This window comes from Pseudonaja textilis, chromosome 5, assembly GCF_049901715.1.
Source record: "Pseudonaja textilis isolate UNSWEBS1 chromosome 5, rPseTex1.2, whole genome shotgun sequence".
NCBI classification, from domain to species: Eukaryota; Metazoa; Chordata; class Lepidosauria; order Squamata; family Elapidae; genus Pseudonaja; species Pseudonaja textilis.
This window is the reverse complement of record NC_141994.1, coordinates 34,740,456-34,758,970: the sequence shown is the minus strand read 5'-3', so window position 1 is coordinate 34,758,970 and position 18,515 is coordinate 34,740,456. Positions and strand designations below refer to the sequence as shown.

Here is an 18,515-nt window from a genome sequence, read left to right as displayed (position 1 = left end):
CTGTGACCTCGTTCTTCACCAATATCTACAATGAAGATATAACTCTAAGTATCTAACATCTGAGACATTAGTCTAGAGCTGATCTACTGTAATATACTGTTGAGTCCAGATGTTTGATTGTTCTCAGAGCTATGAGCAAAAAGAGTTGTTATCCTGTGAGCTGAGGATTAACATGATGGTTACAGTTACCCACTATCAGGCAAGTTACCAGCACCTTTTTCAATACTGGTAGATCCCAGGTTATGATGGCAATTGGGACTGGGATTGCCATCAATAAGCTATGTCAACATAAAGTGTGATGTCACATGACCATATCACTTAGTGATGGCAATCCTGGATGCCATTGTAATCCCAGGACCCAAATGGCTGTTAAATGGGAAGCAATGTCCAGGCAAGAAGTAGAGGAGGAATGCCACGTGCAGGCACTACAGGACATGGGTGGGCAGCAAGAGGCTCATATGCCACAGGAGGCTCCTGGAGGAAAAAAAGCAGCAGGAGTGACTTATCAGAATTACTTCCAACCTTCCTTGCTAGCAATCATGTGACACTGCTCACCTAATGTCATAATTGAGAAGTTGTGAACTGGATCACAATCAATGACCACAGGGACACTGCGATGGCCAGAACTTCAAGGGTCGGTCATTAGTCCATTTTTTAGCATTGATGTAACTTTGAAAACTTGTAAGACTATTTTTTTTTAACAGAATCAAGTGATAATAATAGATGATAATCAACCAGATGACAAATCAGTTAGCTCAATAGGCAGGATTAATCCACCAAAGCCAGTGTCAGTTTTAACGGTCCTGACTTGTTTAACAGGAGATAGATATGCAGCAATTACGAGAATATGCAAGGTCAAATCAAAAGGCTTGAAATTTGACTAATCCAGTACAATAACCATGAACAACACAATCAATTCTTCTGCAAACAAACAAATGGCATCCCATGCTGGTCTATGACCATAATAAAGATTTGATCTGATTTGCAAGTGGCTTTCAGATCTTTATTATGAAAAAGAGATGTAAGATGTGAACCCTGATTAGCTATATGCATATCCATTTGCAAGATTTACTTTATTTGTTATTAATAGCTTACCAAGAAATGTGCCCTTTGATTTATATGTGAACCTTCTAGTTAATGTATCATCTGGATAAAGCAAAATAATACTTAGGAACATCCAATGGAGATTAGAGCCTTACATGGAAAAAGGGATGCCAGATGTTCAAGCTGACTTTAGAAAAGGTTGGAGTATGAGAAATTATAGTTGATGCATGTACTGTAGAATAATTGAGAAAAGCAAGGAATAGCCAAAAGAAGTCACTGTTGGTTATAGAAATGCTTTTGTCTATGACCATCACATCAAGCTGTGGAACATGATTACAAAAATATGCATCCCAGAATACCTCATTGTCCTCATGAGAAATTTATATACGGGTCAGAAAGCCACAGCATGAACCGAACATAGTGAAACAGACTGGCTCCAAGTTGGTAAAGGAGTAATATCAATAACCTGCATTACACTGATGGCACTATTCTGGCAATGAAGAATACAAAGGATCTGAAAGCTCTAATAATAAACGTTAAGGATCAAAGCAAAAAAAAAAAAAAGGAAATATAAAGAAGACTAAACGAATGACAACAGGTAGAATAACTAATCTTAGAATTAGTATCTAAGAATTAGATAATGACAATATCAGTGGTGGATGGCTTTTGTCTTTTAGGATTTACTTTCAACAATAAAGGAACAAGTACTTAAAAAATACACTGCAGACTAGCATTAGATAGAGCAGCCATTTATGCCTTGAAAAATATATTCTTGATGTTACTCTGCCTACAAAGATCAGAATCATGGAAGCCGTGAAATTCCTTATAACACTCAATGGAACTAAAAGTTGGACTTTGAAGAAGCAGGATATGAAGAATATTGATGCTTTTTAACTCTGCTGCTGAAGTAGAGTCCTGAGAATACTGGAGACAGCCCCAAAAATAAACAAAATGTTATCAGCAAACAAATCAATTTAGAGCCCTCACTCAAGATACAAATGACCAGGCTCAAATTATCCTACTTCAGATAAATTATGTGAAGACCTAGCTTCCTGGGGAAAGCTTCAATGCTGGGAAAAGTGGGAGGAAAGAGAACAGACAACCAGCAGCAAGGTGGATGGACTCGGTGGAGATGAGACAGACAATTTTCTAGTTGAAAATGCCTTGATGGCACATAATTAATCAATTAAAAAGTATGACAGAAAAAGTTTATTCCTATTTCCAATTTACAAAAAAAGACTTTGTCTTCTTAGACAAAGAACATAGCTATCAATCATCCTGTAACTCCACTGAAGGAGCAAGTGGTCAGGGACTTGCTTTAGTACCTGAACCAAATGGTGTTGTATCAGAATCAGATAAGTGTAGATAAATTGACCAAGATGATGAATCTACTACTCATCTAGTACACCCTAGTGTACCTACTGCAGCACTGAGCATAGCAGTACTTTCCCACTTACTGCCTCATATAGGATTTCTAATTGATCTTTGATCAGAGCTTCAAAGTGGGCTATTTCAATTCTGTAAAAAAAAAAACCTGGAAAGGTAATTATACTAATTTTATAGGACTCAAAGCTACCCTTTATATCGATTTCCCACTCAATATTAGATAAACTGTTCTAAACCATTTCCTCCTTTTAAAAAATAAAAACATTAAGCCCACATTTCTCACTGAGCTGGATAAGAAAAAAGGCACTTTTTAAAAAGTTAATATAAAAATGTCATATATCTTAAATACCAGATCTAAACTTACTGCCATGTTTTTCTTTCAAATGAAGTCTACCTGTCCATTTAGACAGAACATATGCAATACAACCTACCTCCAATTCTAGAAGATTTATTTCCAGAAGACCAACAGACTAATCTCTCAAATAAGCAAATAGAAATGAAGAAACACAATGTTTAGGAGTTGTCTAGAATATTCTGTTTCCTAAATTATATGCTTTGCCCATTGTTATTGAATACTGGATCATTTTCAATTATCAAACTTCCTCCTAACACTATTAAATACTCTCAGCGGTGCCAAATGAATTCCTACTTGCTACACCAGAACCTCAGGAGGGCTTTAAAGTTGGCCATCAATATCTTGATTCTTTGGAGTGGTGACTTAACAGGTTCTTTTAACAGCACAAGGCTTTGACACTTGCATGAAGATCTGAGGGTAATAAGATACATAATTAAAAAATATTTATTTTATTCCACATTCTTTGGAGGTCCACTAAGACAATGTATAATATCTTATGGGGTAAGCTGGGCTGACAGTGACTGAGCCAAAGAATCCAGTAAGCTTCCATGACTGAGGACATATCTGAATCTAAGTTCTTCACCTAACACCCTTATATAAGATACACTTACATTACTCAAAATCAGCATTTTAAAAATTCCTAATATTAAAACACAAACACAGGTGGTTGAAAGTAAACCATCCATCATGCCAGACTACAATGTAGAAGATGTAATAAATCATCTTCCATTACTCTTTCCCTGGATTAATTAAAGAAAATAGGGGAAAAACAGAAGAAGAAAAAAAAAGGAATGCATATGAGCTTGGAACATGTTTGAGTATTTCAACCACAGAAAGCACAAAGAGTTTCTGGGTTTTCACCCTGAGCCAGAACAAGACACAGAAATGTAATTTCTTTTATTTTACTGACTGGAAGGGAGACAATATTTAGCATTCAGCTATAAAGAAAACAAGTATCCAATATGCCTTTGAAGGGATTCTTCTGAAAACTCTGAAAAAGATCTTTTTATTTTTTTAAATAATATCTTATTTGAGAGTATTCAGCTCAAATCTGAATAATATTTTAATTCCCTTTTCTTTTTATAGATACATATTGAAGAAAAATCAACTGTTTTTTTCTCTGGGATTGCCATTGTCCAGACATTGCAGGCTTTCTGAGTTATCTTCTCCTTCTCCCATGAATTATAAAACAAGTAACTATATACCTGGATTTATCAGCCTGCTGCAGCAAAAGCACAAGAAAAACTGTGCTTTGTAAAGATTAATTTTTTAAATCCAAAGCTTCTGTGCCTTATATTCACTTCACCGAAAACAATTGATGAAAATATAAGTTATAGTATCTGTACTTGTTTTTAAGGTTCCACAAAATTTTTATAGGATTTTTCATCTATTCGTTACTTTGCAGTTTTCAAAAAACAAAACATGTAAATAGTTCATGGCCAACTGCTGCTTGCCATTTAATGAAGAGAAAGCAAAGATGTTCCAGACTATGGAACCTATTTTTAGATAAATCTATTCATGGCTTTATTGGGCTTTTGCAATTAACAAAATTAACAACAAAACTAGTATTTCACAGGACCTTAAAGATTAATCCAAATGATGTTACAAGATCTGATGAAAAACAATCTAACAAAGTGAATATTGTCCCATAAAAGTTTACACTAATAACAACATTAAAAAGTTTTCAAGATGTTACAGGACACTTTGCTTTTTCTTTAATAAATATATGAATATTTTATTTTCATGGATCTATACAGTGTGTTTTTAGTTACAGTATTTCCAAAAATATACTTAAGAGAATAAAACGATTGCCGTTTGCAGCTCAGTGCTTGGTTTGAAAGAGTACCCACCTATCCAGAAAAAAAACAACTAAGTTAACTGAGATGTTAAGCTGAGATCTTTGGGCAAAGCAAACCAGCCACAGTAGTTTGCCTTGTGGAAAAAGAGTTTTGTGACTGGCCATATCCATCATGGTAGCAATTCTGTGACAATATCAGGACATGCTCTCAAAATTCCAAATATGTTAACCACCTCCAAAATATTGGAGATCTCTGAATATTTCAAAAAATAACTCAGTGGAGGAATGGGAAGTAGAAAATGTTGTCAAAGGAGATTTTAATGAAGCATTTATATACTCTTTAGCACTGATTTCATAAGATTGGAAATCATGCCACAGATAAAGCAATGGTATTAAATATAAGGCAGACAGTGACAGAAGATGAAAGCAGTCCTAGAAGATATGGGGCTAAGTTTATACAATACAAGAGACAAGGTAACTCAAAGAGAAAAAAACCAAGTAAACAGTAAAACTGTGACCACAACAAAGGGATGGAGGGAATATCCATGAAGAGTTGAACAATTGAAAAGCAAATGAACACCAGGCATTGGATATGGGGAAAGAGCCAAAAGTATCTGTAATGCAGAAAAGAGTTTTTACTGAATGTATGTGCTGGAATTGAATCGTGTTTTTATTAAAAAATAACCAACAAAATGTGAAATTTCTACTACATGAAGACAGACTTACCTTGATATTTTGGGCATCAACATTAGCTCCAGCCTCTAACAGTAGACTAATCACTGTAGTATTTCCTGCTAGAACTGCCCAGTGTAATGCTGTATTCTTGTGATATTTGTCTCCCAAATTCACAGAAACATTAAAAGTAAGCAGCAACCGAGTAGGATCCACACTGGAAAATTAACAAAAACATTATATAAACTAAGACTTATTATGTTCATTTAGATAAAAAATCATTGGACAAAGAGTATATATTCTTTCAGACCTGATCGGCTTGATTTCTGAATTAATTAAAATACAAATGAGTGATTTATTATTAGGACAACCACAACAACCTCCGCTCACTGGAACCACCCGTGCATGAAGAAGCAGAATCCAACCCTCGGAAACTGAAAAATATCATGGACATCTGATAATCTGTTGTAACTGAAGTCCTATCATCTTCTCTGAGTGGAAATTGTCAAAGAAGACTATATCAGAGATGGATTCTTAAACAGACGTCCACACTGAATACTTTGAGAATAATTATATAGCATCCTTCACAAAACAGGGAATTGATCTTGAATCAAGCTACACACATCCCATCTAATTTCTTGAAAGACCCAAGCTGTGCAAGGATCCATTTCAGTGAAAGCAAACCTCATGTCATTGAGAGTTTTATCCTTTTTCTCAGACTTCACTAATTCAAAAGAGTCTCAAATGATCTTAAAAAATACTGTTCTAGTCATGGCACTAGACCAGCGGGCTGTGGAAAAAATTTGATGGGCTGCAGAAGAAATGGCCGCCAAAAGCAATAAATCTGGGCTGCACAGTTCTCTTGCCTCCCAGCTCTTTGAGGGACCCCGGAGTCAGGTCCCTGAGATACATGCACCAACCAGGTCCCACACACAGCGGCGGCGGCAAGAGTCCCCACCCCCAGTGCCCACTGTTAGCTCTCCCCATTAGTTCTCTAGCTTTGAATTGCTCCCGCGTCTCTTTCCTTCCCCCCATGGCCACGTGGAGCCGTGCGCAGTGCTCAGCTCTTCCAGCCCTTGCTGCCTCTCCCAACATCAAAGCCTCGGAGACACAGGCAAAGCTGCCACAGCGGTAGTGTCCTGAGTTGCCTTGGCATGCTCTGTTAGTTAAGAATCGTCCTACCCAGAGAAGGAGGTGCTGAAAAAGGAGGAGAAGGCAATAGTGGAGAAGCAAGCAACTCAGGGCACTACCACTGTGGCGGCTTTGCCTACGTTTCCGAGGCTTTAATGTTGGGAGAGGCAGTGAGGGCTGGAAAAGCAAAGAGCTGCGCATGGTTCTGTCTCCCTTTCCTTTCCTGCCTGCACATGGGTGGGGGGGGAGGGAAGAAAGAGAGAGAGCTGGGAGCAATTCAAAGCTAGAGAGCTAATGGGGAGAGCTGACAGCAGGTGCTGGGGGGACTATTGTTGCCGCTGGCGCGGTGTGTGGGAGTGTGCATCTCAGGGATCTGAGCCGGGAGGCGCGGGAACTGCAAGTGGGAGCGTTTGGTGGTTTTTAAAATCTCCTGGAATGCGATAGATTGCTGTTTTGTAGGTCTTGATGAAAGAGTGAGTTTTGTTTCACCTCCTTTCCTCTCCTGGTAATGCTAGAGATGCTCTCTCTCTCTCTCTCTCCCCCGCCCCCAAATAATCACTGGCTGTGGCTGGGTTTGGCAGCGAAGTGCTAAAGTGAGAGAGGTGTCCCCAGGGAGACCTTTCCTTGCCTGTCTCCAGGAGACGCTCCCCTCGCCCTGCTTTTCCTCGGCTGCAGATCTGAGCTCTCTCAATTCTCCACCTGGCATCTGAAAAGCTCTTCTGTCTCTTTGGAAGGTGCAGGTGGGGGGAGGCTTACATCCCGGAACATTTTATGTTATCATTAAGCATTTACGTTTTTGTTATAATGCATAAATGCACATCATGCCTCTCATCCCTGTCCTATTGTCCCCATTTATTTGTACCTATTTCCTGTATTCTTACACATGTTTATACTTATACCTATTTCTTGTAAGCGATTGACAAATAAAATAAATAAATTAAATAAGTGTGTGTATAATTTTTATATTTAATATTATATATATATATATATATATATATATATATATATATATATATATATATATATATATATATATATATATATATATATATATATATATATATTTTTTTTCTGAGGTTCTGGGGTATTTGTATGTGGATCTTTGGTTGTTCGGGTTTTCTCCCGCGTAAGATTCAAGTATCTAGGCAACGCTTTCGATGAAGTCTCATTCATCATCTTCAGGCTTCTGTCTCCGGCTCTGTGCTTCTCAGAGTAATGTGAGATTGCAGCTGCTTCCTCCTTTTAACTGCCAGTGGGGTGGGACTTGATTGGGTGGGGGCTTGGCTGTGTTCTGATTGGGTGGGGTGTGTTCTTATTGGTAGGGGTTTGGCTGTGTTCTGATTGGTTGGGGGTTAGCCGTGTTCTGATTGGTTGGAGGCGTGTTCTGTTCAGGTGGGGGCTTGGTTGTGCTCAGGTTAGTCTTAGTTGCCGGGGATTTGAGCTGGTGAGTTGTGATCTTGCTGTTTGGCTTCGAGTTCGTGGTCCTTCTGCATCTTCATAGTGGGTGTCGGTTTGCTTCATGTATGGCTCGTAGGGGTTTGAAGTGGGTAGTGATGCAGCTGCCGTGCAGCTTCTGGTCCATGGTCGTGTCTCATCTTCTGAGTGGGTGGGAGTCTGTTTTCTACATGGAAGTGTGGTGGTGGCATCTTGTGTGGCTCTCATGGGTGTGGGTCTGGTGTCCTTCTTCATGTTAGGTACTCGTCTGTTCATGAGGGCGGGTTTCCAAATGGCTGGAAGGCGGGAGGTGTCATCTCGTTTGTTCATGCTGTGTGGGCGTTTTCTATCTCTATGGCTTCTCTGATTATTCTGCTGTTGAAGTGTTCGGTTTTGGCGATAGTTCTGGTATTTTTAAAATCAATTTCATGTCCTGTGGCTTTGAGGTGTTGGACCAGGGAAGAGGTCGTTTCTTCTTTTTTTTTTTGATTGAGTTCTTATGTTCTTCAATGCGTGCACTTATTCTTCTGTTAGTTTGTCCAATGTATGTGGTAGGGCAGGCAGTGCAGGGGATTTCATATACTCCTTGGTTTTCTAATTCGATTTTGTCTTTGGGGTTTCTTAGGATGGTGGATATTTTTCTGTTTGTGCAGAATGCTGTTTTGATGTTGTGTTTTTGGAGGATCTTGCTAATTTTGTCTGTAGTGCCTTTTATATATGGGAGGAGGGCTTTGCCGTTTTCTTGTTCTCTGTCTTGGATTTTGGTTGGGGTTTCTTTTTGGATTAGGTGGGTAATCTTCTTTCTTTGGAATCCATTGGCTGCAAGTACGTTGGTGAGAGTGTGTAGTTCGGTTTTTTGGTGTTGTTCATCGGCTAAGCATTTTGTTCTGGAGATGAGTGTCTTGGCTACGGAATTGATCTGTGCTGGGTGGTGGTGTGAGAGTGCATGTATGTGTTTTCTTCTGGTAGATGGTGTGTCCTAGGGAGCCATTGGATCTTTGGTTTTGGGGTTTCTTAGGATGGTGGATATTTTTCTGTTTGTGCAGAATGCTGTTTTAATGTTGTGCACAACCAAGTCCCCACCTGAACAGAACATGCCTCCAGCCAATCAGAACACGACCAACCCCCCAACCAATCAGAACACAGCCAAACCCCCTACCAATGAGAACACACCCCCACCCAATCAGAACACAGCCAAGCCCCCACCCAATCAAGTCACACCCCCACTAGCAGTTAAAAGGAAGAAGCAGCTGCAATCTCACATCACTCAGAGAAGCACAGAGCTGAAGACAGAAGCCTGAAGATGATGAATGAGACTTCATCGAAACGTTGCCTAGATACTTCGAATCTTACGCGGGAGAAAACCCGAACAACCAAAGATCCACATACAAATACCCGCGAGAACCTCAGAAAAAAAAAATATATATATACATACATACATACATACACATATACATACATACACATACACACACATACCTACAACTTTAAAAGCACAACTATAATGACGTGGGAAAATACCCGAACAAAGCTGAATACTGTGTGTGTGTGTGTGTGTGTGTGTGTGTGTGTATAAATTTATATTTAATATAAAAAAATTTATATGGTCCTTGGGATTTAAAAGTATGAATTTGGTGGGCCCTGGGATCCAAAAGGTTGGCTACCCCTGCACTGGACTGTCCAAAAGCTGTTGAATCTGGATGTCAGGAATCCAGATGTCAGGAATTTTATCTGTGAAGAACCTTCCAAACATGATTCTGGAGCAAGCAGTCAGTTTTCCTAGCTGTTCTGAGTATACAATTTACAGAGGAGAAATACGGTTTTTCATTGATCTGATCATACTGCCAAATCTGGGCTGTTCAGCAACATTAATTCTTCATTTCCTCAGTCCCACAGTCTATTTTGATATTTATCAATAGAACTGCCATGTTGTCTGGATTTAATTTCATGTTCTTTTCTTTGTTTAGTCATTAGAGTTCAGTGATGTCCAAGCTATTCACTATTTCCTTGGAACTGGATAATAAGGCCAAGTATTATCAATATAATAATGCAGATGACATGCAGTAGATATACTATAAACAATAGAACTGTACAAATAATTTTTAAAATAATTTTGAATTTTGTATATTTCTCAGCTATTCATTAAAGCAGAATTACTTTTTCAGGTTTCTATGGAAACTTGAAAAAAGATCCTGTTGCTCTAAAAATGTGATAGAATATCAAAGAGACCAAGGGACAGCAGAAGAAAAAAACAAGAATTATGTAAAATAGACATATCAGCTCATGGAGACTAGAGGTAGCACGGGCAGGTATAAGAAAAAAATTTCACAGAAACTTCACCTTAATTATGTTAAGATGAGCATAATGCTTTGACAGGCTTTCAAATTTTTTATTGGCAATATTTTTCTGGAAACTGAAGTGGCTCTTTTTTTTCTGAGTTTGCTAGCTTTATTGAACTATCTTAATGGACAGTAGAAGAGTGCAATGTACCTGTGAGGTATGAACCATTTCTTTCAAATCATATCTAAGAATACAAAATTATAATATATTTTATGCTATGTATGCTACTGGAATGTTAAAAATAACAACCCACCAATTTAAGCTAAAATGAGCAAATTACCTGTGTGTTCTATAAGCTGCCCACATTAAAGGTGTCATTCCATTTTGATCCATCATATCAACATCCTGATAAAAACAAAAATAATCAATATAAAAAGAGAATACCAAGGGAAAGCATCTGTATACCTCATCTGAAGGAAATTAAGACAGTATAATACTATGCTATTATGATGTATTTTAGGTGTTGACTGAAGGTTTTATATTTTTGCAGACTATATTAAAATTTTGTGTGCATACATTTGATCAGTTTGTTGTAGGTGTTAGAGCACCATCTACTGTTGTAGGTCATCACTTCTGTAAATGAAATTACAGGTAATCCTCTACTTATGACCACAATTGAACCCAAAATTTGTGTTGCTAAGCAAAACATTTGTTAAGTGAATTTTGGTCCATTTTACAACTTCTCTTACCACAGTTGCTAAGTGAATCATTGCAGCTGTTAAGTTAGTAACACGGTAGTTAAGTGAATCTTAACAAACAAAGGAGACTCACGGAGAATTGATAGTCTCCATACATATCACCCAGCTCCATTTAAACAACCCAGTTGATTAGTCAGCCTGAATTTAAATTCCCACTCAGCTGATTGGACAACCTCCACTAAACCACCACCCAAATCTTATCCTTTCCAAACTCCAAAGTAGATGATTGGTGAGCTCATTCAAATCTTCTCCATTCAAATCTATCAAACAGCAACGCTTCCTCTTTAAAACAAAAACAAAGCAAAACAAAAACCAACAAACGTGGCTTTAAGGAAGGAAAGGAAAAACAAAGGAACTTTACACAACAAACCTCCAATACTTTACTACCTACACTATTTCAGTACCTCAAGACCAAATATTTATAGATAATACTTTGTCTATAATAATTGATTTATCATATAATAGTATAATAATTAATTGTTAAATGACCACTAATTTACTGATTCATTGAACTGATAGAGATTTAATACTGTATCATTGATTATCTAGTCTATTGATTGATTCTTGGTAATAAGTTGATTGATTGATTTTTAGTAATAAGTAACCTTACTTTGATTTGTTCTCTAACTTATCAATTAACATTTTTTAATTACGCACATTCATTAAGTAGCTGTCTACTTATCACATAATTAGCTATTGTAATTGTAGTAGTGTACTATTGTATAATAGTGTACTATTGTCATTGACCATGCCAGCCAGAAACTCCAGATCGCCCACTACCAAACAAAAAAAAAAAATCTCTACCAATGACCTCCCAGACTCCTGCACATGCTTCAGATGTCTTAAAATCATCAATGAAAGCGAAAATAATATCAAATGCTACCTATGGGACAATCAAGCCCACCTTGCCTGCTTAAAATTAAACAAAGACGTAGCTGATCTCCTAAAAGCATAAGATACATTCCCTTGTCTATGTCCATCAGGTTTTCCTAAACTAAACAAACCAAGTACTCTGTCTGACAGAGCCGATAGCATAGAATCACTCATGCACTTAATAGAAAAACGCTTAGCAACACATTTTGAAACAATTGTACAAGAAAGCCTAATTTCTCTTGAAAAAAAAAATACAGCACTGATAAGCAACTACCTATCAGCTCAAAAACAAATCCCAATCCAACAACCACTACCACAACTACTACCTCAACTACAATCACAATTACAACCAAAAATAACTACCAAACCACAACCACAAATAATTACTATCCCATCAAATAATTCCACAAATGATATCTCTTTACTCACCAGAGACACCATAGAACGTGATCAGAAATGTCCAAATGCCATCTAATTTGGTCTTGAAGACACCAACGAATCAGATTACATCACCAAAGTTTGTGATATCATAAGCAACTCAAATACTACAAACATCTCTCCTGAAGATATCATTGAAATAACCAGAGATGGCCCTGGGTACAAATACAATGATGGCTCTGTGGCCCCAAAATTTTGTAGAGTTGTTTGCAAAAATGAATCCAGCAAATGCATATTCATTCATACAATAAACGCCATTGCAAAAACCAATCCCAACCACAAAAAACTTCGCTCAAGACCAGACTTATCCATACTGCAAAGAATCTGCTCCTGTGAACTCCGCAAGGAACTCAAAAGACATTTAGACAATGGAGAGAAGAATCTCTACATTGACTACCACACTGATTGTATCAAAAGTAAGTCACACAACCCACAATTCCACATCCAACCCTACTTCATCCAACCCACCATCACTCAAAACTGGGCACGCACGCCCCTAACTACCTCAATTCCAACTACAACTCGCCTTAAATGCAAGCTACTCAATGCAAGAAGCCTTGTGAATAAAATTCCTGAATTTCTCCTCTTACTAAGTATGGCTAAATTTGACATCATATTTGTCTGTGAAACATGGATCAATGCATCTCTCCCTGACTCCATTACCACAGTAAAAGACTATCATGTTACCGATCAGATTGTGAAATTCGTAGAGGAGGTGGTGTTGCTATCTTCTATAAAAAGTCCTTACATCTAAAAAACATCCAAGTTACCCAAGAGCTTGCTTTTCCTTAGACCATCATCTGTAAACTGTCCTTAAATATCACATTTTGATTCTTACTATGTTACAGAGCCCCTGATTATGACATCGAACACAGAAACAAGCTAAATTTACTACTAACATGGGCAACATCTTGCCCACACACTTTTATCTTTCTTGGTGACTTCAATCTACCTCACGTTAACTGGACCCTAAACGAATGTAAAACTGAACCAATACATGCAACATTCTACAATGCTATAACAAACCTGGGACTGGAACAACTAGCAACCAACAATACTAGACTTAACAACTGCCTCGATCTCATCTTCTGCAATAGTTTGAATTCAATTTACGGAATATAAATTAAAGAACCCTTTTCCAACAGTGACCACAGCATGATTAACTTTTGTCTCAACATATGTCCACACAAAAATCAACACAACAATGTGATCCCCAATTATAACTCCAAAAAAGGCAACTATGATCTTATAGACAACGATCACTCACCCCTTGATTGGCAATTTCTATTCACTGGATGCAATACTGTTGAAGACCATTATAACATATTATTACTTGAAGTCAAAAGAGTCATCAAACTATATGTACCAATAACAACTCCAAAAACCAGAAAAAACAGATTACCCATACAATAAGGAAGCTTCAAAAACAAATCTGGTCACGTTGCCAACTTCAAAAGCCGATACAAAAATATATGCCACCAGATAAAGACTGAATGCACCAATTATCACATTAAACAAGAGGAAAACCTTCAATGCACCAATTCTACCTGCGCTTTCTACAATTTTGTAAACAACAAACTAAAAGACTCAAGGTCCATCCCACCCCTGAAAAGACCTAATGGTAAAGACTGCAATGATGACACCATTAAAGCCAATCTCTTTAACACATTCTTTGGCGCAGTATTTGTAAACAGCAATGTATTAGTATTTCCTAGTCGAACCACAGACAACTACAATGATCTAATACATATCGATTTTACAGAAGACAATGTTGTAAAAGCACAAAGCACTACGCAATCTAAAACCATCTCTATCTATTGGACCCAGACGGAATATGTGCCTACTTCTTAAAAAAGCTACCCACTGCCATAGCCGAACCTCTAAGCATAATCTTTGAAAAATCTTTCAGGACCAGCTCCTTGCCAAAACTATGGTCACAAGCCACGGTTATCCCCAGCCTAGTTGAAAATTACAGATCAATCTCTTTACACTGCGTCACCTGTAAAGTCATGGAATCAATTACTAACCAATCCATTATCCTCCATTTAGAGACAAACAACCATGGCAAAACAAATCAGAAAATAAAATTCAGGCTGAATAGTCAAGACCTTGTTGATGATCCAAACTCTGTCAAGGACCTTGGAGTACTCATCTCTAATGATCTAAGTGCTAGAGCCCACTGTAACTTACATAGCCAAAAAGGCATTAAGAGTTGTTAAGAGTTGTTAACATAGCTTCTTCTCTGGTAATATTACACTACTAACTAGAGCATACAAAACATTTGCAAGACCAATACTTGAATACAGCTCATCAGTCTGGAAACCACATTATGTACCTGATATTAACACAGTTGAGAAAGTCCAGAAATATTTCACAAGAAGAGTTCTCCACTCCTCTACTCGTTGCAGAATACCTTATGCCACCAGACTTGAAATTCTAGACCTAGAAAACCTAGAACTACGCCATCTTCGGTCCGAAATAAGTATAGTATATAAAATCATACATTGCAATGTCCTACCTGTCAATGAATACTTCAGCTTCAACCATAACAATACAAGAGCACACAATAGATACAAACTCAAGGTTAATCGTACCAAACTTGATTGCAGGAAATACGACTTCAGCAACAGAGTGGTCAATGTCTGTAATACTCTACCTGACTCTGTGGTTTCTTCCCCAAATCCCAAAAACTTTAACCTACTGTCTACTATTGACCTCACCCCTTTCCTAAGAGGTCTGTAGGGGGAGTGCATAAGCGCACCAACATGCCTACCATCCCTGTCCTATTGTTTCTTTTATTTTTCTTATATGTATGTTTTTACTTATACCTGTTATCTTGTAAGCAATTGACAAACCAAATAAAATAAAAAATAAAATAAATCTGGTTTCCCTATTGACTCTGCTTGCAATAAGGTCACAAAAGTTAATCACATAACCCTGGGACACTGCAACTGACATAAATATGAGTCAGTTGGCAAGCATCTAAATTTTGGTCATGTGACCACTGTGGATGCTGCAATGGTTTTGTGAAAAATAGCCATAAGTCACATTTTTCAGTGCCATTTTAATTTTGAACAATCACTATATAGTGATTGTGATATATAGACTATATGAACTGTTGTAAGTTGAGGACTACCTGTATTAATTTATAGTTAATTTAATTTAATGTATAATTTCAAGATACGAGTGTAATGAAGCCTGCCCATTAGGGTTGCATGTTGCGGCTATCATTAGGTGAAACATGTCCATTTGTGAGTGAGGACAAAAAGGTGGCCGCATTTGGATCATTGCTGCACAGCCCAATGATACATGGTCTGCCACCTTCCACAATCTAAGATCTGGAAAGCTTCAGTAGGTAAGTGTGGGATGTGATGACTGTGTGGGATGGAGGCTAAGTTTGCAGGATTCCAGTGAGATGGCATGGGGGAGAGAGGAGGGAGGGTGCTGCAGCACCCCTGTGGTGGGTTGTAAGGGTGAATAACCGTAGGCTACAAAGTATTATCTGCAGTTAAAGCAATTGAATTCCCTATTTGCAATTAAGTCCATTTAGATCAGGGGTGTCCAAACTTGGTAGCTTTGCTGGCTGAGGAATTCTGGGAGTTGAAGTCCACAAGTCTTAAAGTTGCCAAGATTGGACACCCCTGATTTAAATAATATAAAACAATTTACTAGTATCATATTCAATTATTCAGTGGTAAGTTCTGTTGACTTCAAAGAGTTATACCCAGGAAGTTATCCATAGTATTACATATGTTAATCTCAGAAATCCAATTATAAAATACATATGAATATGTGATTATCACAAGTTATGAAACAAATGTACATACCTGTCCCTTGGCTATTAGGTAAGCAACAATAGATGTATGTCCAAACTGGGCTGCTAAATGAATACAACTACATCCTTCTCCATCAATTAATGATGGATCTGCACCATATTTCATAAGCTGTACAACCATTGATAAATGACCCTGTCTAAAACAATAAAAACAGCATTAAATTTTGTAATGTAGCTTTTCCTTTATTTGTAAATTATTTCACCTAGATGAGAAATATAAATCTATTTAAGTCTATCTATTTACAAGATCATTTGTTCTCAAAATCATCCTAAGTAACAATTTCAAAAATGTTGCTTACTTCATATTTCTTGAAAGTGAGAATTTTATCTTTATTTAGTCATCTAAACAACTTGACTGAATATTTTTTATGCTATTCCAAGTCCTTAATATGTGGGATAATAAAAAGTCCATAATTTGTTCAATCTAGATTTCTCCAGATCTACAGATAAGACCGAAAGCCTGATAAAACAAGAGCACCTGCACATTTTCATATGAACCATTACATTTTTAGATGATGAGAATTACAATGTAATACATTTAGGTGGCACAAATTTGAGGGAAATCTGATTTATGTACTGAGTTTTGATACAACAATTGAAACATGGAAATATTCCATGAGCATATAAAACTTTTTCTGGTTTTACATTCATCAGTCATGCAGTTTGTTCTTTCATTTAGTAAACATACTAGATATTTAGCTATGTTTTCTTAAAAATTGGTTCTCGGAAATTAGTGTATTAGTGAATGTACAGATAAGGCCTTTCAAAATCACTAATCAGCAAATAATGAACTCTTGATTCATTGAGTTGACTGATAACCCACTGTGATTTGCTGACTCCTAACAATTATTAAATATACAATACATAATTTTAAAAATCCATGGTAAATATGCACAAAATAATACATAAACGTCAATGTCTCAAACTAAAACCAAAACAAACAGCAGTAACAGAAGAACCCAATTGGCAGCTATTTACCCTTTGGGTAACTTACCCTTTGGGTAAGTTACTTATCCTTTTCAGTGTCGTCTGAAATAAATACAGGGAGTCCTACACTTACGACCACAAGAGAGTCCAAAATTTCTGTTGCTAATCAAGGCAGCTGTTAAGTGAGTTTTGCCCCATTTTATGACCTTTTTGCTACAGTTAAATGAATCACTAGAACTAGGTGATTTATGCAGTCATTAAACAAATCTGGCTTCCACCTTTGACTTTGTTGGAAGCTAGCAGGGAAGGTTACAAATGATGTTCACAGGACCCTGGAACAGTGCAACTATCATAAATACATGCCAGTTGCAAAGAGCCTGAATTCTGATCACGTGACTATAGGGATGCTGCAATGATCGTGTGAAACCTGGTCTTAAGTCATTTTTTTAGTGTTCTTATAACTTCAAGTGATTCTTCAAAAGCAGGCCCTGCACTAAACATTACACTACAAATGAGTGGTGATGATATGAGTTATTCTAGGTATGTCTTTCTGCTACAGATAGGAGCAGTTGATTTACCAAAAAAAAAAAAAAAAAAGACCAGGCGCAAATGCTGACCTATCTATAGCCTGTACTTGTCCAGCAAGCAGTAGCTGTGAGTCCAAGTTGCAGATCTGTTTCCTCAGTGTCTGACAGAGATCATATAGAGACTCAATGTCAATCAGCAACCCTTTCTTGCTGGATTTAATTTGCAGTACAGTGTTGCAAAGTTGTTTTATAAACATTAATTAATAATGAAATTATGTGAAAACATCAAATTTTCCCCACCTAGTTGCCCAATGGAGTGGTGTGGAGTTCAGGTCACCTCCTAGCTGGTCAACAATAGCACCTTTTGAGATGTAGTACCTGTAGACAAAGAATAAATATAAATCTAATAATGGGAAAAGAGAAAGTGACAACACTTTCATAAAGAAATGCAGGATACAAAAAGAGCTTTTATAAACATATACAACAATTTATATTCATTATATTTTTGGATTAATTAGTAAATGATATATTCCTTTTAAATAGTAAAAGATTAAGGGAATCAAAGTACATTTAAGATGAACACAGTTCTAAAAAAACGACGATTAATCAGAAAACTGACTTTTAAAGTAAAACTGTTACTTACATAACTATATACAGAAATTTACTGATAAAAATATTTTAAATGTGTGTTCATTCATGCTGTTACCATTAGTTTTTATCAGATTTTTTTAAAAAAGCAAAGACTAAGATAAACAACTCAGCTGCAGACCTTCGCTGAAGTTGGGTGGCCAATAAGCTTAAATAAACTCCATATCCACTGTAGAGTGGCCAAATAGTAATTTGTAGAATCACTGCTCAAGAAGCATTAAACATTTCAAAGATAATGTACATATAATCAACATAAACTGATTTTATCTCCAATGTTCTTCTCTGCATTATATCCTACTATCAAAGGAGATAATGACCAGGAAAGAGTTTCATTTGCCTAATTTGCCAGCTTTTCAGTGCCAGTGGCTTTTAAGCTTTTAAAATATTTGTTTCTCTTCTTTTCTAAACA

General features: G+C 37.1%; 1 protein-coding gene across 1 annotated transcript in view; it reads right to left on the bottom strand.

Moving 5' to 3' along the window:
* Nucleotides 1-18,515, bottom strand: part of ZDHHC17 (zDHHC palmitoyltransferase 17) — a 58,251-nt gene that overhangs the window by 21,391 nt on the left and 18,345 nt on the right. Inside the window, exons 4-7 of the mRNA XM_087934486.1 lie at nucleotides 17,759-17,836; nucleotides 15,997-16,141; nucleotides 10,441-10,505; nucleotides 5,310-5,472 (exon numbers count right to left, since the gene is read on the bottom strand). Of these exons, the coding sequence (XP_087790612.1) occupies nucleotides 5,310-5,472; nucleotides 10,441-10,505; nucleotides 15,997-16,141; nucleotides 17,759-17,836 (451 nt within the window). The remainder of the gene's footprint in view (nucleotides 1-5,309; nucleotides 5,473-10,440; nucleotides 10,506-15,996; nucleotides 16,142-17,758; nucleotides 17,837-18,515) is intronic.